At 38.1% G+C, this 23,984-nt stretch overlaps 2 protein-coding genes across 4 annotated transcripts in view; one reads left to right on the forward strand and one right to left on the reverse strand.

Annotated features, from left to right (window-relative positions):
- Window positions 1-23,984, forward strand: part of PRPF18 (pre-mRNA processing factor 18) — a 533,171-nt gene that overhangs the window by 17,627 nt on the left and 491,560 nt on the right. The window lies entirely within an intron of this gene.
- Window positions 1,125-23,984, reverse strand: part of SEPHS1 (selenophosphate synthetase 1) — a 46,089-nt gene continuing 23,229 nt past the window's right edge. For 2 of the 3 annotated variants that reach the window (XM_069106420.1, XM_069106421.1), the window contains exons 6-9: window positions 23,806-23,896; window positions 21,469-21,568; window positions 5,147-5,359; window positions 1,125-2,419 (exon numbers count right to left, since the gene is read on the reverse strand). In XM_069106420.1, coding sequence (XP_068962521.1) covers window positions 2,205-2,419; window positions 5,147-5,359; window positions 21,469-21,568; window positions 23,806-23,896 — 619 coding nt within the window. In that variant the 3' untranslated portion in view covers window positions 1,125-2,204. The remainder of the gene's footprint in view (window positions 2,420-5,146; window positions 5,360-21,468; window positions 21,569-23,805; window positions 23,897-23,984) is intronic. The other variant, XM_069106422.1, reaches the window with a different exon arrangement.

Consider the following 23,984-nt stretch of genomic DNA (forward strand, 5'->3'; position numbering starts at 1 on the left):
ATATCCACACTGATGAAACCACAGATCCTTGGAAGTATATGCAATATATTTATTTATTAAAGGCACATTTACACCATGAAAGGTCAGGTTGTGCATAAAGACTGATACAATTAGAGCTACTTGATTTCTTCAGATATCATTTCAACACACCAGACATGGTTGATGAGATAAACCACCCAGATATTGAGTAGGGTTGTTGTACAAGATGGTCAGAGAATAAAAAAAAATCAAGTCACCTAGCTCCAAGTATTTTATTAGACCTTGTACTCTTTGATTTATAAGTTTACCCTATCTTCCCCCAACAATATTTCTGTGAGAAATTTTTCCTAAGCCACCATTAATTGGACTTCAAAGTGTCCATCTTCATTTTATTGGTAAAATAACCTGAATCATCTCATTAAGTTGTGAGCTCTTGTCTTCAAAGAAAGCTTGCCAAAAATGAAAAAACATCAGGATTACAGAAAGCTTACATTTTAAGAGCAACTCAAATTTAGGAATCCATAATATTCTCTTTTTGAGGGGGGAAGGTTTGAAAGCGTTCAGGTTTTATCTGAGTTCTAGCACCACTTTTTGGGAAGGCCACTTTATCTGTCTAGTTTTTGCTGTGCGGCAATTAATGACATTATCTGTACATTTCAACACAACTACTCCAATTAATATCAGCTCTGTACAGCAGAATTCTGGCTAGAGTCCCACTGCTATGCTTGTATAAGCTACTGTCTTTTCTTTGAAGGTGGACAGCTTCACAGCTTATTCTCTGAAAAGGTCTGTGGTGCTTGTGGTGCCTGTGAGCAGGTTGTTTTCCAAAGACTTGGTGATGCTTCATTCAGGAAGATAGACATTTCAAGATTCAATCCTCTTGTGCTATTGGCAGAAATCCCTCCAAAATGATCAGGAAATACAAGAATATCTGTTTTCAGGACACTTGAAACACTTTTTTAAAAAAAAGTGATGCCCTTATCCTTGAACTCTAAAATTTAGTTAAAGAACAAATGGTTCAGATAAAATTTAAAACTTCTATAAAACTAAAGTACAATTTATTGGAGGGAAATAGATTTTAAGCAAAACCCTCCCAACTCCCTCCAAAACAAAACTAAAAAGGGTATCTGCTTATACAAGAGCAATAAAAAAAAAATTAAATATTTATTTGAATAACAAGTTTTAAGTTCAAGCTGCAATGTTGGCAATGTAGATTTTAACACAGATCACAAAAAGCGTGCACAAAAAGTATTGGAGAAAAGGACAAAATAATGCTAGGAATTATGCTAAACAGCTGCTGATTTTTAAGAAAACGAAGATCTGTAACCACTATACAAAATATAAAATGTATTAAACACTACCATCCACAGAACAGTCTTTTTATTATTGATTATACTTAAAAATTGTTTGTGTAGTTAATTATATACTGAATTGTAAATGAATATTATACATTAATCCCCTTTTGGTCGGCAATTTCTTGCTAAACTATAGCACATCCAATTATATTGCAAAAAGTTAGCAATTTCCCCCCCTTTTAATAAAGAAAACAATTATTGATATTACAGTAAATATTATAAGGTCTACAAATATGAAATGAAAATTTCTCCTTCAACTTCAAAGTGCTTTCCATGCAGAGTTAAGCACTTGCCTTATTTAACTGAGTGCACTACTAAATCCGGGGTCGGAGAGATGCTCTTGGATCATAAGACTAGACTTTACAAATAAAAGACTGAAAGTAATCATGCAACCCTCTTACTACTACTGGGTATACCCACTGTTGTCACCTACCCATTCTGCCTTTCCAGAATACCATTCAAAACATCAAAAAATTATTAGACTTATAATGATAAATATACATGTAATGAAGACACAAACTGCTAAAGGACACTACTACTGGTAATGTCTGTGCTACGTGAAAGCACCTTTAAAAAGAGCCTATGCGGCGAGAGATAAGTGTCTAAAGATTCAAAATGAATCAACAGTATTGGATAACAATATAATTCTCAACTCAGAAGCTGCCTCAAGATTAGGTGCATCTTCAGTTAATGTAACAGGAAAAAAAGGCAATGGATTTTATTTTATTAATTGCATCCACTCACAAATTGACCTATGGTCACCAGATGCGTAGACACAATGAGATTTTTTTTTTTACAGTCTTTAATTGTAATGATGATAAAGGAATAGATCTATTTAAAAACAAAACCAAATAGCTATTTTTGTCTAGATTAAGAGGTGGCACCAGGTGTGGGATTCACATTTTGGGTGGCCACTTGTGGTGCTACTTCGATGATCCGGGGTTTGTCTATAATTCTGGCTGTACGGTTGCCTTTCTCTACAATCCCAATAATCCATGCTTGATGACCTTCCCCATATTTTGGGGACTTAATCTCTGCGCAGAATCGAGCTGCTTGCTCACGTGGTAAACAGATCAGAAGGCCTCCTGGCAAAGAAAAAAAGGATCATTTATTAGTTTTTTACTATTTCTGAGTAACAAAGTATTTCTGGTCTCTTTACCCTCTTCAGAGAAATAAACTGAATAGAAACCAACTTTTCTGTTCTATGAAGCACGTTTCTTTTATTTTCCTTAAGCTGAGGCCTACAGCCTGTTCTGCATTTCCTTCTGAAACAAATTTTCATTTTATTTAGCTATTTTCTGATGAAATATTTGGAGGCTTTCTCTTTAATTTTGAAAGCCTTTCATGAAACTGTGCAGGTAAATGTGGTGTGTTTAGGCATTGAGTTATGGAATTTGGACTAGTATCTATTTTTTCTGGTTTATGATTAAAATTAAAATGAAACCAAAAAACCAAAGTTAATTCTTCTAATTCTAAATAATCCTCTTCTCTTGAATCTCTAGTTCCCCTGTCTTTACTAAATACCAATGGGAGATCATTCCCACCATCCAAAATTCTTGGCTCATACTTGTATACTGCTAAATGGAACTGGAGGAAATAATGAAATCAGACAGTCCTTTGAAAATTTACACTAAGTAACCTCAACTGGGTCCTCACTAGAGGACCTACTAGACCCACAACTGACTTCCTACCCTATCTCACTTACGACATACATACCTTTTCTTCTCCCTTCAAACTCTATATGGCACCACTCCCCCTCTCTCCTGACAACTGAAAACCTCACCTCATATTTAATTGAAAAATTTGAGGCCATTTGCCAAGAGCTCCCTTTTCGCACATGACATAATCTCTACTATTTCCTCCTTCACTTCAGTCTCCAATGATGAGCTAGCAAGGCCAGTCTTTCTGCATCTACCCTGGATCCTACCTCATCACTTCTCAACTTCTCTAACAGATGCCACTGTTCCATGTTCCATTTACTGTCTCCCTGTCTTTCAATATAACCCCATGCCTAGAGGGCATTCTCTCCTAACTCCGCCTCAATGACTCCATAACTTGCTTTAACACAGAGGTCAAAGCCTATCACCTGTAGGAGGCCTTTTCTATCCCCCCAGGTGCTCTACATGTACTGGTTGTTTCCCTCATCAGAATGCATGCTTCTTGAGGGCAGGAGCTAACTGGTTTTTTTCTTTGTATCCCCAGAACTTAGCACAGTGCCTGGCACATAGTAAGTACTCAATAAATGTTTGTTGATTGATTTAATCTGTTTGATTTTCTATAAACGTGTCTTACCTTAAAATATATCTGAAAATATATTTTCTAAAAATCAGAGTAGATTAAAGACTAATGTGAGAGTCAAGAGACTTAGTTCAAGCCCTTGTTCTAATGCTCTGTACCTGTGGGCCTGACTGTGGGTATTCACCTCGCCTCTGTAGGCTTCAGTTTTCTTACCTGTAAAAAGAGGGAGTTGAACTAGATGATCTCTAAGTTCTCTTTCAATTCTCACATCCAATGTGCCTATGACCCAACTAATAACAACCCTAAGATACATCTAGGGAGCTCTTCTCCCTGCCTGCTAGGATCTGGCCGAAGAAACCTCTTTGGAATCAGTGGCAGCACATGAAACTTATCTGCCTATCTTTGCTATTCATAGAAACATCATTCCAAATTTGTTAGCCCACTGTTTTTACTGGATATTCATTTCATTGCCATCCCAAGCTGCAAAAAGAGTAAAACAAATACAAACTGATCTTTTTTAAAAATTACATTTCCACAGAAAAAGTGTTGAAAATAATTTTATTAATTCTGAATAGGGAAAACAAAGTTTAATTTGCTGGTAATTTTCTAAGACAAGAACTGTTGAAGTGCTCAAAGTTTTGTAATAGTAGGAAGACTACTAGAAAAGTTGATGTCTAACATAGCCTGTCAGAATTTTTTAAAAAACACACCATCTCAATGTACCTTGTATCTGTCTTTACATGGGCTCAGAAAAAAGAACAAAAGTCATGGTCACAGAAATAAAACAGAGAGTGAAGAAACAGAGAGAGGAACAAGAAGACTTAAAAGATTATAAAGTATAATCAGCAAATGGGGAAAAGAAACAGATGGAGAGGGTAATAACACTAGATGAGTTCTCCAGAAAACACATTTTACAGTGTGACGCTTAGAGTCTACTCCTGGTCTAGTACTATGTAGCAGGTGGTCATGTCTATAAGGTCATGTTTCTGTGGGATTCTGATTCTAACCAATTCAAAGACTAAGCTTCCAAGGATAACTCAGTGATCACAACCCACCTTCCATTTCATGAGAGAAGTTGAAGTTAACTGCCTGACAAAGCCATAGGAGAGGTACATTTGACCCTCAAACTATAAAGAAGCTCAAGGACATCTACACTAATCTTTCATTTAAAAAAAAAAGTGACATCAAAATCATGTCTTTTGTTTCTACATTGCTTCCCTGAAGTTTCCACAGAATTTCTTGGTACATAAAGCAATATGCCTTAAAAAAAAAAAAAAGACAAATATAATCCTACTGACCCACCATCAGAATGAAGCATGAGTTTTGAGATTTGCCAGCATTATTGATAAATTTGGATTGAACCACCCACACTCTTGACTAGTTTTCCCCACCTCTCCAACAAACATCACCAAACCCCAGAAATTCACATGCGGAGCATGTAACTGTGAGACCAGAGCTATAGGGTCCAGCTTAGTCAGAGCACAGAGTAAGGCTAAAGATGTTGTTCCACCCAGAAACTGAACCAATATCTTCGATCTCATTAGTGATAGGCAAAATGTGCCAAGTAATCTCACCTGATGTCTCTGGGCAGGTTCCATGCATAAGGCCAAACATGTTTCCACAGGCCTTACTAACAGCAGCCATCTTGGCCAACACTGGCAGGTTGTGGATGACAAAGGACACTTCATTCCTCTGTTGCTTAGCAAGGTTCTGTGCATGGCCCAAGATCCCAAACCCTGTGATGTCTGTGGCTGCATGTGCATTAAAAGTGTGCATAAGTCCAGCAGCTAAAAGAGGGGGAAAAAAAAGATGCCACTGATTATATGTATTTAGTTATCTAATAAAAAGACAAAATTTTCCATGTTTCCCTTCAACTGGAAATCATACATAGGCTGTTGAACTTAAGATTTCTCATCTGACAGGTAGCTGGCACAAAATTCACATGCTTTCCTCTATTTTCCCTCTTTAAAAACTAAATAAACAAAAAAACTTGGGCCTAGTTTTCCATCTTGTATGAACCACAACTTTGATTACTAGTAATTAACAGATTTAAAATTTGTGAAGGGATTTATTAAAGATTAAACTTCAGGAGATGATGGAACAAAAGACTATCTAGAACATCTTCAAATGTAAGATAACACAAAATTAAGCTGTTTTTGTAGTGACATCTTCTAAAATGCAGACTGGAAAAAGGATCTGGCATCAGAGCACATGGGTTTCAATCCCTCAACTGCCACTTACTAGCCGTGTGATATTGGGAAAATCATTTCCCCTTTCTGGGGCTAAATTTTCATTTGCAAATGAAGAGTTTGGACTAAATTATTTCTAAAATCCTTCCAACTCTAAACCCTCAGATGACCTTTTAATCTGAATGAGGTAATTGTAACAGTCCTAATTATTGTCATGATTAAACAGTTTAGGCAAAGTCCATTCAAGGTACTTTGCCAGCAGCAAAACAGGCAGACTTAAAAATAAGGGATGACTATGACTTCGTAAAACTTTGACTTGGATTTTCTAAGTTTTTCACAATTATCTCTTATACTTACTGAATAGGAGATCATAAAAGGAGATATGCTTTTGAAAACAAGTTTTATTGTTTCTTCTTTTAATTTCACTATCACTCCCCATCTCCTTGTGATAAAAGAGTAACATACAGCACAACAAAGGGATACATTGACCATGCTTGAGAATATAAGCCTCATTCAGTGTCTAGAATATTCCCCATCTCTCTATCAAGAGGATGAAAGTGTTTCATCATCTCTCTAAAAGTAGTTCTATCTCAAAAATCTGTGTTCACACGTGTGAGGACTCATTCCACAAAAGTATATTCTGTTCCACAAAAGTAGGCTGAGGATATTACTATTCAATTGTGAAATGGCAGGTCATGAGATGCACAGTCAAAAAATGTCACCTTGTGGCCACCTCTCTGATGATGTTACTCTTTCCACTTAACTGTACTGGTCCTTAGGCAACAGATAGACAGTCCAATTTTGGGTCTGCACCTAAAATCTTTTCAGTTTGATAAGCTTTGTCAGAAGTGAAAAAAAAAAAAAAGTAGCTGTGAGGATTAGCCAGAGGCTCTGCTTCACTGACACAACCCTTGATGGTCATCTCCTTTCCACAATGAGGCATTAAAAGTAGGATAGTAGAAGACAGAACTATCCATTATCAAGAGACCAAGTCAGTAAAGGAATGTCTATACTGAGGAACTGTATTCTTTTTGCAATACAAGGCTTAAGTGTCTCAGTAAATAATCCACATGAAAAATAAGATAGATGTCATTTGTCACTCAAAAATCATTTTAAAAAATTTTTAAAAAACTGTTACCTAGTAATTAAGATCTATCTGCCTTAAGAGAAAACTATTAGAAGTTCTAAAAAACTGAACCGTGAGTTACTAGGGGAGAAGAAGATGTCAGGAAGAGCCATCAATCAGGAATCTGAAGTCTGAAGAAGGAAATGGAATCTTATGGAAAGAATCAGATAATTTTAAACAATTAATAGCTAAGATTTATATAGCATTTTAAAGTTTGCAAAGAGGTTTTACATATATTATCTCCTCTGAGCCTCATAATAATTCTGTGAAATGGATGACCTTATCCCTGTTTTACAAATGGGGAAAGTAAGTCAGAGAGGTTAAATTACTTGCCCAGGGTCACATTTCTACTAAGTATTCTATCAATTAAGCCAAAAAGTTGCCTTTTAATTAAAAATAAAAGATAAACTTTTATTTAAAAAAGCAATTTATTAGAGTAAAAACAGAAAAAGGAAATACAAGACACAAAGTTGTTCAGGGATTTCTATTCCCAAACCTTTTTCATAGTTCTTATAACTTTTTTGAAACTCAGAAGTAAAAGAGTAGAGCTGGAAAGGATTCTGGAAATAATCCCTAGAGAGGCATCACAACTATAGATATTCCTGGACATCTTGAGTCAGGCGGGTGAGATAAGGATCAAATCCTCCCTCCATTACTTAATAGCTGTATGACCATGGACAAGACACTGGCAATCTCTGAGCCTCAATGTCCTCATCTGAAAAAATAGGGATAACACCACCAGAGGCAACTGTCTCACAGGATTACCATGAGGTATTTTTGACAAAAAGGTAATATATGTAAAGTACTTCACAAACTTTAAAACATCATGTAAAATGTCAGTTATTATTTTTATTTTATAGTCAAGGATTTCTATATGACATATATATAAATAAAAGTTAATTTCAATTAGAGAGTAATCTGTGTGGGGTGGCTAGGTGGCACAGTGAATAGAGCATTGGCCCTGAAGTCAGGAGGACCCGAGTTCAAATTCGACCTCAGACACTTAACACAAAAAAACTAGCCGTGTGACCTTGTACAAGTCACTTAATCCCCAAATGCCTTCCAAAAAGCAAAAACAAAACAAAACAAAAAAAGAAAGTAATCTGTGAGGAGGCAGAGTCAAGATGGCAGAATAGTAGAAAGCAATACAGTGAGCTTCCCTCCTCAACACAACCCCTTCAAGATTTAGAAAATGCACTGGACTGAACATTGATGGTGAAATCCAAGAAAAAGGCACAGTGAACAAGTTATTTCTAGCCCAGGTCAGGACAGGAAGCAAATGTAGAGGTCTGTGGACACCAGAGACTAGGTATGGCCAGCAATGGCCAGGAAAAGCACTCTAGCATTGACGAGCAGCTGTATAACAGGACAAGAGGAGGTCCCAGACCCATATTCGGCACCTTGACAAAAACAAGTGCCAACTGGAAGCTCTGTTGCCCACTTTTCCAGGTCAGAGATCTAAAGTAGACTAAAGGGGATACCTGCACCTAGTGGTGGCGTTCTGTGTTAAGATTGTTTGCAGGTCCTAGGCTATATATGGAAGAAGTTCAGAAGCAAGCAGTAGCACAGTGGTACAGATCTCAGGAGCAGAGCAGGGTCCTAGTCCCAGTTTTCAGCCTAGTCTGAAGTCTGCAGAGGAATAACCAGGGCAAGAATTCCAGACCAAAGAGGAGGCAGCAGTTCTGTCACTGAACCATCAGAGCTTTCCAGCTGGCTAAGAATCTAGCAGGAGAATAGCTATTTGGGTCAGTTGGGTCAGACCCACACCCAGGTCAAGAATTTGCAAGTTTAGACCAAGGGCTAGAAAACAGACTTTGTTATGGGTCAGATCACTTTGGAAGCACTGAAAAGTCATTTTTATTTGTGTTTACCTTTTCAAACAGTAAATCAGTTTATCCTCAGATCAGTTGGGGACCAGCTTTCAGATCCCTATGCTGAGCTGTCCCCGAGATCCTGGAATAACACAACACTCAACACTCACAAAAGACAGCAACAAGATAAGCCCAAATCTTCCTCCAAGAAATGTGCAGACCCTAGCCCTGACATAAAGTCTGAAGTCTGAAAATAAGAGGGAAGAATAAGCAAATAAAAAAAGAATCCCACTATAGGAAGGGACACTAAAGACATAAACCAAGGAGAAAAGAAGGACTCCAAAACATCTACAAAGTCTCAAAAAACAAACAAACCCAAAGCTTGAGCACAGATTCAATAAGAATTCCTAAAAGAAATAAAGTTTTTTTTTAAGAGTAAGGATATTCTTTTTCAAATAAATGAAAAGAAATTGCTGGAAGAAAAAAATAGGAAAATAAATAAAAGCTACGGAAGCAAGAATTGGAACAGAAATTAACAGCTTGGCAGAAAAGGTACAAAACTTTAACCAATCATCAAACTCCCTGAAAATCGGAATGGACCAAAGAGAAAAAAATGATTCACAAAAACAAGAAATATTAAAACAAAGTTAAAAGATTGGGTAAAATAGAAGAAAACATAAGACATCTTGTAGCAAAAACTGCCCTAACCAGCAGTTTGAGAAGAAAAAATTTAAGAATCAATGTGTTACCTAAATACCACAATCAAAAAAAGAGCTTATACATCATATTTCAAGAAATCTTAAGAGAAAACTGCCCAGATCTCATAGAACCAGAGGGCAAAGCAGAAATAAATGGAATCCACTCATCATCTCCTGAAAGAAACCTCCAAAACAAAAACTGCCAGGAACATCATAGCCAAATCCAGTGCTTCTAGGGCAAAGAAAAAAAATACTGTCATACAGCCTCAAATAAAGAATTCAAATACCAACAGATCCAGTCAGGATCACACACAATTTGGCAGCCACTACTCTTGTGTAATAGTAATGGAATATAAAGATCCCCCTGTATTGGCTTGGTTTTTGGTGTTAAAACCCAGAGCTTGTGAATCCAACTTGTGGGATGGACTTGTTGACGTGAAAAGAGAGGGCTGGACTGGGAGGAGCTGGTGATGTAAATTTAGAGAGACACGAGAAAGGAGAGAGGCAGAAGAACTTTTTGGAAGCAGCACCTTTGGAGGCAGAGAGAGACGGAGAGGATTGCTGAGGGCCACTTTGAATTGCCCAGGACTTTTGAGAGCTGCCACCCAGAGCTGCCAAGGACTGAGGAGACATGGCTGTTTTGCTAGTACTTTGTCTGTCTGTTTTGATGTTGTTTTGCCAGATTTGTCCACTGGTGAAAGACAGTCCTGTTGCTGCAGAAGTGTTGGAGCCTTGCTGTTGGTTCCAAAGCCCTGAAGAAGGATTTTCTTGTTGTATGTTTACAGAAATCCTGGAAGAGGGTTTTGCTAATGTTTTCAGGGGTCCTAGGACTGTTCTGCAGACAGAGAATGAATTAATGAAGAGACTGGCAATGTATCTTGTGGCCCTGCTAAGCTTTGTCTCCCCAGGAACAAAGATTGCTGAGAACTTGCCTCTTGTCAAGATGAAGAAAAGACCTCCATTTGGGTATTAAGTGCTGTAAGCTCTGTTGTAACTCTGGGGTAGATTCAATTGTGATCCAAGGGTGGGGAACTTTTGACCTTTTTGTGCTCTGTGATTAAACAAATGAATGTACTTTACTTTTGATTGGAAACTAATCACCATTTGAGAAGAGGGGCTTTGTGATGGACTAAATGAATGTACAGCCTAGGGGTGGAGTAGTATTTAGAAAAGGGACTTTGTAATTGATTAAATAAATGTAATGTCCTGGGGTGGGGTAGTACTTGATTAAATCAGGTAGTACTTGGAGATTATTGAATCATACTTAGTAAATGCTGTATTTTGAATTATGTCATATTTTGATCTTCTCTGTTGTTAATTTTTCACTGAATAAAATGGAGAGCACCTATGCTTGTATTTTGAACCTTGGGAAGTTGCCTTTGCTTGGCATTACATTACATTTTGGAGCCTGGAATACAATATTCTACAAAGTAAAGATGAGGTTTGTAATCATGAATAACTTACCTAGAAAAACTAAGTATAATCCTATGGGGGGAAAAATGAAATAGAGGATGTCTGTGCATTCCTGTTGAAAAGAAGAGCTATGCAGAAACGCTGAAGTTCAAACAGAGGAGTTAAAAGAAGCATAAAAAGATAAACACAAATGAACAGCTATAAGAGACTAAAAAAAGAAACTGCTTACATTCAAATATGGGGAGGTGATACATGTGTCTCCTCTGAACTCTATTCTCATCAGGAGTCATAGGAGTCTAATTAGACAAGGCCCAGGAGTGGCTCTGTTATGTCTGGATAATTATAAAAGAAAAATGGAAGGAGAAGGGAAGAGGAAGACAATGGGGTGGGGAAAGGAAAGGGAGGTTAGGGAAAATTCTTTCACATAATTGGGGTGCAAAAGTAGACATCAATACAAACACGGAAGAGGAAATTTAAGAGGAGCAGCTGACACTTGAATCTTACTCTTATCTGAACTGGTCAAAGAAGAGAAGAATATACATATACAAATACACATTTGGGTATGGAAATACATTTTGCTCAATAGGGAAATTGGAGGGAAAGGAGAGAAGGAAGGAGGAGAATTGGAGGGAGAAGAGATTAAGGGAGGGATTAGTTCAAGCAAAACAAACTCTTAACTAAAGATTAATAGGAAACTATTTACAGCTCTTTTTTCACATGTCAAAGACTGGAAATCTGAATGAGTGCCCATAAATTGGGGAATACTGGTGAACAAGTTAGGGTTTACAAATAGGATAGAATATTGTTCTGTAAGAAATTATGAACAGAAGGACCCATATGCACAAAAATATTTATTGCAGTTCTTTTGGGGTGGCAAAAAACTGGAAATAAGGGGATGCCCATCAATTGGGGAATGGCTAAACAAGTTGTGGTATAAGAATGTAATGGAATACTACTGTGCTATATGAGAAACAGATGAACTTCTTCATGACCTGGAAAGACTTATGTGACCTGATGCTGACTGAGGGGAGCAGAAAGAACCAGGAGATCACTGTATACAATTACATACACATTGTAAGTTCTAAGAAAACTCCAAAAGACTCATGATGGAAAAGACTATCTACATCCAGAGAAAGAATTACAGAGTCTGAAAGCAGATTGAAGCAAACTATCTGCTCTCTTTTTGTTTTGTTTCTTCTTTCTCATGGTTCATTCTTTTGGTTATAATTCTTCTTTACAACTTGACTATTGTGAAAATGTGTAATGTGGGGGCGGCCAGGTAGCACATCGAGTAAGAGCACTGGCCCCAGTGTTGGGATGACCTGGGGATCAAATCTGGGCTCAGATACTTAGCACCCACCCAGAAACACCTGGCCTTGTAACCTTGAGCAAGTTACTTAATCCTGATTGCTTTAAAAAAAAAATGGAATTGGGGGGTGGAGCCAAGATGGCAGAGTAGAAACAGGACCTTTCCACCGCTCCAGCTTCCACCTTCCCCAACCCATGTAAAAAGGGGTCTCTAAACAAACTTTGGAGCTGCAGAACCCACAAAATGACACAGAGAAGCTAACCTCCCGCTGAGGACAGCCCTTCAGGCCAGCAGGAATCCAGCACAGCACTCTGGGAGCCAAGCCCAGCCCCATGCAGAGGCTTTAGCCCCAGGGCGGCCCTGACCAGGCGCCAGCCAGAGGGACTCCAGATCAGCAGCAACTATGGCCGTTTCCAGATTTATCAATACATAGATGCGAAGGACAAAGTGAGAGGTCAGTGCAGTCTGGCCTTTGGACCAGTAAGTGGGAGTGCTTGGCTTTTACCCCCTGGGGTGAGAAGCCGCTGAGACACCAGCACAACCAGCCAGACCCATGTGGCAGCTTCAGCTCCTGGCCTGCAGAGTGTAGGGGGATCAAGCACCAGTCTGAGGGGTCATCGCTCTTGCTTTAACCTGCTTGGATCTGGATTGCAGTCTAGGGTGGAGGTCCTGGGGTGTGTGTCCAGCTTGCCAGAGCATGTGGAGACCTCAGAGAGGGCACCCATCTAATACCTCTGGCAGCTGAGAAAACCCCAGCATTTGGGACAAAAGCTCCCCTGTCTGGTGGCAGAGTCCTACTGTGGCAAAAAGCCCAAAAGTCAAGTAATTGAGTGGCAAAATGAGCAGGCAAAGGAAACAAAGCAGACAGAAGATTCCAACATTACACTCCTATTTTGGGGACAGAAAGGAGCAAAAGCATGGAACAGGAGGAAAACAGTGAAGTCAGAACTCCTGCACTAAAACCTTCAAAGGAAAAATACAAGCTGGTTACAGGCCATAGGGACCTTAAGAAGCAGATAAGAGAAGTGGAGGAAAAATTGGGAAGAGAAAGGAGAACAATGCAAGAAAATTACGAAAAGAGAGTCAACAGCCTGACTGAAGAAAATAATACTGAAGAAAACAGACTGAAGAAAAACAGACTGACTCAAATGGCAAAGGAGGCTCAAAAAGGCAATGAGGAGAAGAATGCCTTAAAAAGCTGAATTTGCCAGATGGAAAAAGAATCTCAAAAGCTCACTGAGGAGAATCACTGCTTCAGAATTAAATTGGAGTAAATGGAAGCTAATGACTTGATGAGAAATCAAGATGCTGTTAAACAGATCCAAACAAATGAAAGAATAGAAGGCAATGTGAAATATCTCATGGGAAAAACCACTGACCTGGAAAATAGATCCAGGAGAGATCATCTAAAAATTAATGGACTACCTGAAAGCCATGACCAAAGTAAGAACCTAGAAATCATCCTCCAGGAAGTTCTCAAAGAAAACTGCCTGATGCTTTAGAACCAGAGGGCAAAATAGAGGTTGAAAGAATCCACCGATCACCTCCTGAAAAAGATCCCAAAAAGAAAACTCCTAGGAATATTATAGCCAGGTTCTGGAATTCCCAGATTAAGGAGAGAATATTACAAGCAGCCAGGAAGAAACAATTTGAATATTGTGGAAACACAATCAGGATAACCCACGATCTGGCAGCTTCTACACTGAGGGATCGAAGGGCTTGGAATATGATATTCCAGAGGTCAAAGGAGCTGGGTTTAAAACCAAGAATCACCTACCCAGCAAAACTGAGTATCATGTTTCAGGGGAAAATATGGTCATTCAGTGGAATAGAGGACTTTCAAGCATTCTTGCTGAAAAAACCAGAGTTGAATAGAAAATCTGACATTCAGATACAAGAAGTAAGAGAAGCATGAGAAAGTAAACAGGGAAAAGAAATCATAAGGAACTTATCAAAGTTGAACTATTAACATTCCTACATGGAAAAAACAATAATTGTAACTTATGAAACTTTTCTCAGTAGTTGAATGGATTAGAAATATATATATGTCTATATATAAGGGTATATGAATACACATGTGAATGTATGTATGTATGTTTACAGGTATACATAGATAGAAGGCACAGGACCAATTTAACAGGAAGGGATGATACTTAAAAGGTGAAATTAAGAGGTGAGAGGAATATAATGAGAGGAGATGAGGAGAGACAGATTGGGGTAAACTATCTCATACAGAAGAGGCAAGGGAAAATGGTTACAACGGAGGGGAAGAATAGGAAGGCAAAAGGGAACGGATCAACCTTATTCCCACTGAATCTGGCTTGAGGAGGAAGTGAAATACACATTACAAAGGGTATCTCACCCTCCAGGAGAGTAGGGGAGGAAGGGGATGAGAGGGGGGATGATGGAAAGGAGGGCAGGCTGGGGGGGGAGGGAAGTTGGAAGCACCCACTTTTGAAAAGGGACGGGATCAAAGTAGAGAATAGAACAAGTGGGATGTGGGATAGGAGGGAAGGAAATATAGTCAGTCTTTTACAATATATCTACTATGTTATTGTTTTGCATTAGCCACACATGTATAACCTATACTGAACTGCTTATCTTCCCAGTAAGGGTGGGGGACAAGGAAATAAGGAAATGAATCTGGAATTGAAAGTTTTAAAATGAAATATTCAAATATATATGTATATATATATATATATATATTACACACACACATATATATATATACTATTATTAATACCATCTTACATGTAATTGGGAAATAAGATATACAGGCACTGAGGCATAGAGATCCACTGAAAAAGTCCAAAGGGGTATGGGAAAAAATATGGGAGAGAGCAGATTGGAGGATTTAAAAAAAAAATAAAAACAAAAAACGTGTAATGTGAAGGTATATGTAGAATCTATATTGGATTACATGCCATCTTGGGGGGGAGGGGAAGGAAATTTGGAACTCAAAAACTTGTGGAACTGAACGTTGTAAACTATATAATTTTAAAAGAAAAAAAAAAGAATGATGAATGGGACACCTTCAGAGGAACCTGAGAAGACTTAAATAAACTAATGCAGAGTGAAATGAACAGAACCAGTAGAACAATTTATACAATGACAATAATGTGCAGAAGGAGGAGGAGACAGGGAAGGAGAGAAAAAGATAGTGAAACTGTGATTGACAGTTTCCTTGACAAAAATTCTTATAACTTCATCTATTTATTTCACACATCTGAGAGGATCTAAAGGTAGACCATTGTATGACCGAGCACTCCTCAGCTACAATGCATGATCAATTCAATTCTATGTGAATAAAGAAAATGTTTTGGGGTAGAATTCTTTTAATTCGTTTTTTGTTTTGCTAAATATTAAAAACAAAAACACAACAAAAACTTTATTGGGAAGTATTCATTTGCTATTTTAGAAAGTTGTAAGACTTAAAAAAAATGAGTAGTGCTTCACTCTTGATTCTAGAATTGAAATATGGTACTCCCTAAGTATAAATGAAAGGTAACCAATCAATCAACAAATATTATTAAGCATTTATTATGTGCTAGATTTTGTTAAGTACTGGGAATACAGAGGAAAGGCAAAAATAAATGCAGCCCCTGCTCCTAAGAAACTTAAAATTTTAATAGAGGAGACAACATGTACATAAAAACGTATATCCAAGATAAAGTAGGTAGAAGGTGACATTAGAGAGGAATTGGCCATCTGAGGATAATGAACTCCTGACTTAAAAATCAAGTTACTATCTTTGTCATGCATTTCTACCCCTCTGTAGGAGACAGTCTTACCACTCTAATTTTTCTGTTTCATTCATAGTGAAGTTTTTTAATAGCTCTTATCTTAGTGGAGGTCATAATAACTATATACACAAAACAGTGAAAAGGCTTTAATTATAACAAGATCACTAAAACAGCAAAAAACACAAACAACAACAAACCTCATATTCCAGTAAAGGTAATGGGAGAAAAATGGAATGATGTTAAGGAATGACAAGCATGGAATTACCCTTTTACATATCCCAAGTCAAAGAATCAAAACAAATGGAATAGTGTTAACATGATTATTGTGCAAATATTAGGGGCTGCATAAACTTTTTTTTCTTTTATTTCATCTGTATATTTCCTGAAACTTCAAGGACATATGAATTATAAAAATTTAGATCCGAATGTAAGCTTAGATGTCAACTCATCATTTCCCACCCAATTGCTCTCCCTTTCATGATCCTCAGAAACTCATTATTCTGCAAGATGAAATCAACTTTGGAGCTCAGATCTTTATATTCCCTGTCCCTGGAGTCCTTCCCTTTCTCTGACTGGAGAGGGTGGCAAGTGGACACTGGAGAGCTCCAACCAGATCCTCTACCATTTAAGGAAGACATTCAGGGAATTAATCTCTTCATTTCCCACCTGGCTGCTCTCCTGGATTTCCTGCTGTACAGAATCTCATCATTTTGAAAATAAATTCAAGTCTGTAACTCACACCTCCTCTGATCACATTCTGCTTCAGTTTTTGGATAATCTCATTCACCCTGGTTGACCCCTTCCCTTTCTTACTTCCTTTTATGTGTCTTCCTCCATCAGACTGTAAGCTCTTTAAAGGACAGAGACTGTCTTATGCCTTTATTTGTATCCCTAGTGCTTAGCACAGTGCCTGGCGTGCAGTGGTGCTTAAGAAATGTTTACTGACAATTCAACTGAACTGGTCCCCACACTTTGCAGGTAAGGAAACTATCACTATCTTCCTCTACCATCACACTTTTCAACACAGTTAAATGCAAATCACAGTCTCTATCAGTCTCACAAACAACCTGCCATTTTTTTGTCTTCTTTAGCACCATTTTGGACATTTTTTTAAAGCAATCAGGATTAAGTAACTTGCTCAAGGTTACACGGCCAGTTATTTTAGTGTGGGTGTTGAATATCTGAGGCTGGAACCAATCCCAGGTCTCCTGATGCTGGGGCCGGCACTCTTACTCACTGCGCCACCTGGCTGCCCTCATTTTTGACATTTTGAAGGTACATATAACAAAAGCAATCATCTGCATAGCATCTCAAGATTGTAAAACACTTACATCACAAAATATTAGGCCTAGAAGAAATGTCAAAATCCTCTAGTTAAAACCTGTCATTTTACAAAAGAGGAACTGAAGTCAAGGGAGATACGAGATTGGTTCAAGGTGCCTAGTCAGCCAGTGGCAAAGACAGAAACAAACCCAAGCTGTCTGACTCCAAGGTTTAGGTTCTTTTTCCACAGAGCTACAATCCTGTAAGATTAGGCAGGGCAAACATCATATGGATGACGAAACTAAGATCGATCAGAGTTAGTGAGTACCTGAGTCCAGACTTGAAGCACAGTATCATGTGATGTGGTGGTAGCAAGGCCTCTTCTAGTCCAACTCCCCCACTTTACGTACTCCAATGGCAAGGGCTCTTTCTACCATACAAGTCCCTTATATCTAGCTGTTCATAATTCTAGGGCACCAGACGCCAAGATTTTACTAAACTGCTCTACAAAGAAGTAAATGTTCACATGCTGGTGCTGCCTTAGTCTCAGAGTAGAAATAAATCCTACTGATTCCACAAGAAGTCAACATGTCCAAAACAGAATTCATTACCTCCCCCTCCTCTTTCAAACTTCCCTATTTCATTTGAGGCCACCATCAACCTTCAAATTACTAGCTTTGAAAGCTTGGCATCATCTCATATATCCAGTCAGTCATCAAATCCTGCTTTTTTTTTTAAAGCTTAACAACCCCTCTTTCATTCATACTCTTCTCACATTACTCATATAGCCACTGCCTTAGTTCAGGCCCTCCTCACCTCTCATAGGGAATGAATCAATCTATCAATCTATCTACCCATCTGTCTATCCGTCTACCCATCTATCTATCTCATTTTGTACTCTGAGTCCTTCACCTCTCTATCAGGAGCTAGGTAGCATGTTTCATTATTTGTCCTAATTGGCTTCCCTACCTCAAGTATCACCCTGCACCAATTCATTCTTCAACAAAACTGGAAAAGCGATTTTTAAAAAATGTAGGTCTGACTATACTACTAACCTGCACTGGCTCCCTGTTGCCTCTGGGATCACATATAAGCTCCTCTGGTTGACTCTTAATGCTCTTCATGACAGAGCTCTAATCTACCTCTCCAGAGACACAAAACGTACCTATTTTAAGTAGGAAGAGTTTCCTTCTTGGCATTTGTATTCTTAGCTCCTGGCACAGTCCTTGGGCTTTCGTTATTCAACTTTGCTTCATGGAATCCTTTACCTACATCAAGACCCAGCTAAAGCCTGAAACCTCTCATGATCTCAACTGCTAGAGTCCTGCCCCTCTAAATCACCCAATGTTTATTATGCATCTACCCTGTATACACTTATGCATGTGGGTGTTTTCTCCCCCTAGAGAACATAAGCTAATTGGGACTAAGGGAAGTTTCATCCTTGTTTTTTATCCAGCACCTCCCCCAATACCTTGCACATAGCAGGCACAAAAAAGGTTTGCTGCCTGAAGTATCAATTCTAACATGTTTATCAGCTTTAGGTAGAGGGATCATATCTTATTCAACTGAACAAACATTTATAAAGCAAGCACCTGAATGCAATATCACTGTAATAGGTTTAGGAGAAAATAAAAATTTAGACAAGACACAATTTCTACTTTATCAAAAAAGTAATCTAATAGAACAAGTGCAAACCACTAGAACACAAAACACTACGTAATAAATATATTAGGGAAGGATCAGAACAAAGTGCTTGCTATACGGAGTTAGGGGGAAAGGTTATTGCTGATGGGAAAGAATCTCAGAAGGGCTTTAGAGACAGGTTGGGATTCGCCAGGAGGCAGCTATGTGGATTAGTGGATAGATCAATGGGCCTGGAGTCAGGAAGACCTGATTTCAAATCTGGCTCCAGATGCTTACTAGCTGGGCAAGTCACTTAAGCTCTGTTTGCTGGAATTCACTGGAGAAGGAAACGGCAAACCACTCCACTATCTTTGTCAAGAAAACCCCATGGATGGCACTGGAGTGCTATGGTTCATGAAGAGTTGAACAACAAAGAGATTCACCAGAAAAGATAGGAATGGAAGACATTTTAGGATGAGAGAATGTTGTAAGCAAGGGAAATTTACGTGCCAGGCAAAAGCATTTAGTAGTGCTGAGTGAGGAAAGCAGAACCAGGAGAACTTTGTACACAATTACAGACACATCGTATGCGTGATGACTAACTTTGATGGACTGAGCTCCTCTCAGTTATAAGGCAACTACAAAAGATGGATATCCACATCCAGAGAAAGAACTAGAGTCTGAATGGAGATTGAAGCAAATTACTTGCTCTCTCTCTTTTGTGTTTTGTTTCGTTCCTTCTTTCTTGCTGTTCATTCCATTGGTTATAATTCTTTACAACTTGACTAATGTTTAATGTGAAAGAATTTGTAGAACCTATATCAGACTGCATGCTGCCATGGGGGAAGGGGGAGAAAATTTGGAACTCAAGGGATTGTGGAACTGAATGTTGAAAACTAAAAGTAAATAATTAAAAAAAAAAAAGTATTTAGTAGTTAATAGGGTAGCCACTGAAGATTTCTGAATAGTGACATGACCAGATCTATGCATATTTCAATGGAAAAAACAGCAAATGCCTATTATGTACAAAGCACTAGGGACAGAAAGACCAAAATAAAATACTCCTTGCCTTCAAGGAGCTTACATTCCATTTAAAGGAGTTAACACGATTTTGTCTCTGGTTTTTGCTAGTGGCGTCACAGGTCACCAGCAGCTCTACTGGAGTCACCCTCGAAAATCTGGCCAAGGGTCTCGGGTTGTTCCAGAGTCTGTTCAAATAGGCATGGTCCCTGAACATGTGCTGTCAGTGCTTCCAGCAGTTTGTGAAAGACATTGGCTTTGTCAAGTTGGACTGTTATATTTATGGATCTTGCTTTAGTGATTACACTGACCATCAATGATTACCATTTTACTGGATTCTGGACAACTATTTGATCTACCCACCTATAGATGTGATCCTGTTGTAAACATGCTATGCTAATTTGCAAATATAATTTTAAAAGGTCATCCTCAATTATTTAAAAAAAATAAAGGAGTTAACATACTTTTTGAGATTCTCTGGGTGCTTCTGAAGTCAAGAGAGTAGTGATCAACTATGCAAAATTCAACAAAGTGCTTAAGAACCATAAGGATTGGGGGGAAAAAGGCTACTGGGATCACTGATGAAGTCACTGGGGAGCACTGAAAAAACAAACTGTGGTGGTGACAAAAGCCAGATTGCAAGAAGTCAAGGGGAAAATAGAGGTATAAGGAAGTGATTAATAGTAAAAGGGGAGAGTGAGAGTAAAAGGACCAAGGGACAGGATTAGGGAGACCCGAGGACATCTATGGGCAGGCAGGAAGGAGCCAGGGGCAAAACAAAGACTGAACTTGGATGAAATAAGAAAGAAAGCTGCTAAACAAAGTGCTGGAGGTGACAGGAGGAAATGGGAACAAGTACACAGCAACAGGGAAGATTCTTCTGGGATGAGAGCAAAGCAAGAGAGAATGGATGATAACAGAGGGAGGAATGAAGGTAAAGGAATTTCTTTTGGATGGCCTCAATCTTCTCAGTGCAGCAGGAAGTGAATCAACTTTTAAGGGGTGATGATCAAGTTGGATGTTTGAGAAGTTCAGAAAAGCTCTGGAATAGCTACTGTAGAGAAGGAAATAGAGTCTATCTTAGTATTTTCCTCAGAGCCTAGCACACCATTTTGTACACAAGACACAAAGTAAATGCCGGTTAAACAGAGTTTAATCATTTACTTAGCAAAACTTTGAACCAAAAGATGAATAGCTGGCCTATGACAGGTATAAAATCAGTCACTTTAGAGCCCAGGGAAATAACAATGAAGTGCCAGCATGTCAAAATTTAAAAACAAACACTTCCATCCCAATTTATATATAACTTCTCTATGCTGAAACCTTTATAGATGACTGAGGTTTTCACTATCCTCAATTCTCTACACACTGAGCTTTACTAAACCCTTCAAAAAAAAGCAAGAACAAGAAAATCAATCCAGATAAACAGTCAGGTGAACATGTGCTACCTACTAGCTCATACACCTTTTTACATACATATTTACTCAGGTTTGCAAATAGCACTTACTTGGAATGAAGAAGATTCCATAAATTATCATAAAGTATGTTGGTTTCATGTCTTTCACTACTTAGGGATCTTCAAGTACAAAGATGGAGAAAGGCTAACAACTATATTGTGGTGACTTACATAATTTATAGATTTTAAGGTTCTAGTCATGACTTAATTGAATTCAAGACACAAGAGACTCCCCTTCATCCTACCTGTTCGGTTGAGCCTTGCCATGTTCATCATTGCTTCTTGATATGCCAACTCCACATCTTCCTGGGTGACCACAAGTTTAATTTTATTCCATTTTTCTGGCTAATGGGAAGTTAAAAAAAAAAAAGAGAAAAGATACAAATGCCATTTATTTTCTTTTCTTTCAACCAGTGACAAAAACAATCGTTTTTCGTTTGGGGTTTTGTTTTGTTTTTCAGAGAAACCTTCAAACGTTCTTTATTCCAGAGGTTTTTACTTATGTAGCTCCATATATAAAGTATGTTTTTTGGCTTCCTGATGACTTTTTTCTATGACCAGTATTTTGAAGTGTGCATCAGACACTGTGTCATGAAAGCCTGCCCTCCCTCAACTCACCCTTTTGTAATCAGATATTGCAGCTCACAGGATATGTAAGACCAGCGACTGACTGTTCACGTGTCCTGGCAGAGGAACATACTGGCTGCAGTGTGTAGGCAAGAAAAGTTGGGTGTTAAATACAGGATTGTAGCTCCCCTCTCATGGGGGTGCAAATCAAATTCTTAATCACGCCAAAACTTCAGTTGACTTTTGTCCTCATAATTCTCATCTTGTATGTCATGATTATATAACGGTCATGTAAAATTATATTTTGGGGGCAGTTTACTGGTCTACCCTTGTTTATTCAAATTTCATTGAAATCACCAATGAAAATCATTTTGAAGAACTGAGATCACTGGTTAAAAGAAAGCAAAGTTTCTACCAGAGCAAGCACACACAGACACACAAATAGACATACACACAGACATAGACACACACACACACACACACACACACACACACACCCTCCTCACGAACAAGCTGTATCCAAATAGTAACAAGAGAAAAATCTTTCTTCTTTCTTCCTCATTTTGCTCTCCTAGTAACTTGGCAAAGAAAAACTTGTACTGACATTCTCCTGAAAATACATTCTCCTGATCCTTTAAGTGGGACACATATCAATGTAACTGAATTTGTGGGGTCTAAGTAAGGACAAGAATTTCTTTTTTCTATTATAGCTAGATTGGAAAAAGCTAAGGGACAAGGAAGGCAAGACCTAGAGGGAGAAGATTCCATATATTCTCAGTTTTTTATATTACTTCTACAACTTACTTGCTAAAATACTCCAGACCTGGAAGATGTTTTGTGTAAAAGGAACTCAACAAAAAATACTGCTGTTATGGCCTCCCAGTCTGATATAGAGATGATGATACACAACAGCTAAGTTCTAATTTATCATCCTGAATGAGGACAGGAAAAATGACAAATGAATGTCGCAGCCACAAGAGAATTCCTTGCTCTGTCTCTCAAGTCATGATATACCTTGTTGATGAATAATACAAAATTATTTATTTCTCTCTTTCAACTGTTCTTTAGGATTGATATGACTTGAAGTGACAGGTGAGGAAAATTAAAACTTCTAAGATGTGTGAGAATTTGCAATGATCTTATTAATTTGTGAGTTGTTACACCAATGAAAGAACCAATCTGAAATAAAGTATGGCTGTGGCTCAGTGGAGAAGTGACTCCAGAGAAATATCTTAGTGTTCTAGATTTATTCCCCACTAATGGCTTACACATCAAATGCTCTTAGTTTACTAGCAGCCAGAGGGGGAGAAAAAGACTAAAATGATCTTGATTGCCATTGGTTCCACCTCAGCCTGAAACACAAAGGCCAAGCTTACTGAACTTTTAAAATCTCACTGCTTTTTGAGTGATATACAAGGTAGGTAGATAGAAGATGCCCTGAAGATTACCACCACACACACACACACACACACACACACACACACACACACACACACACACACACTTTCTACCTTAAAAAAATTTTTTGCACACCTTTGTCTATGGTATGTCTATTTAAAACAATAGCTGACATACAGCAAGACTCTAATGAAACAAAAGAATATGGACAATTTCTAAGAATCTGTTTTAACAGGGCTTAACCTAGATAACTGTTATCATTTCTGTGAGTAAAACAAACACATGAGGTTTAGAAGACTTGTTGAAAGCTGAAAGGAATACTATGGGAAGTACTTGTCCTACACAGTGTTTTTTCCCTCATCTCCAAAATCAGTCATTTTATAGAAAGAAATCAGTAAATAACTAAAGATGCATTTGTGTATAAGCATAGTGTAACATATGGGAAATAAAGCAATATTTACATACACAATTACAGTAAGAATCTCACCAATATACTCAAATTACTTTACAAACATCTTCCCCTAACTTACCCTGATCCCATATATCATCATGCTTAAATTTTAATTTTTTATAAAATCACAAGAATACTTGTATACACACACATCTAGTTTACTTACAATATCCAGCCACTGGTGCACAGCTACAGCTACTTGTGTTCCCAGGGGCTTTGTCAACACAAGTACATCTCCTGGTACTGCATTATCAGGCCTAAAGAAAAAAACCATTAAATCACTGAAAAAGTTCAATTCCAATGAAGTGTTTATAGGGGTATGTATGTACACACACACACACGGGA

Source organism: Petaurus breviceps, unplaced genomic scaffold, assembly GCF_028583685.1.
Source record: "Petaurus breviceps papuanus isolate PSGF00001 unplaced genomic scaffold, PetGlider_PUasm1.0 79, whole genome shotgun sequence".
Lineage (NCBI taxonomy): Eukaryota > Metazoa > Chordata > Mammalia > Diprotodontia > Petauridae > Petaurus > Petaurus breviceps.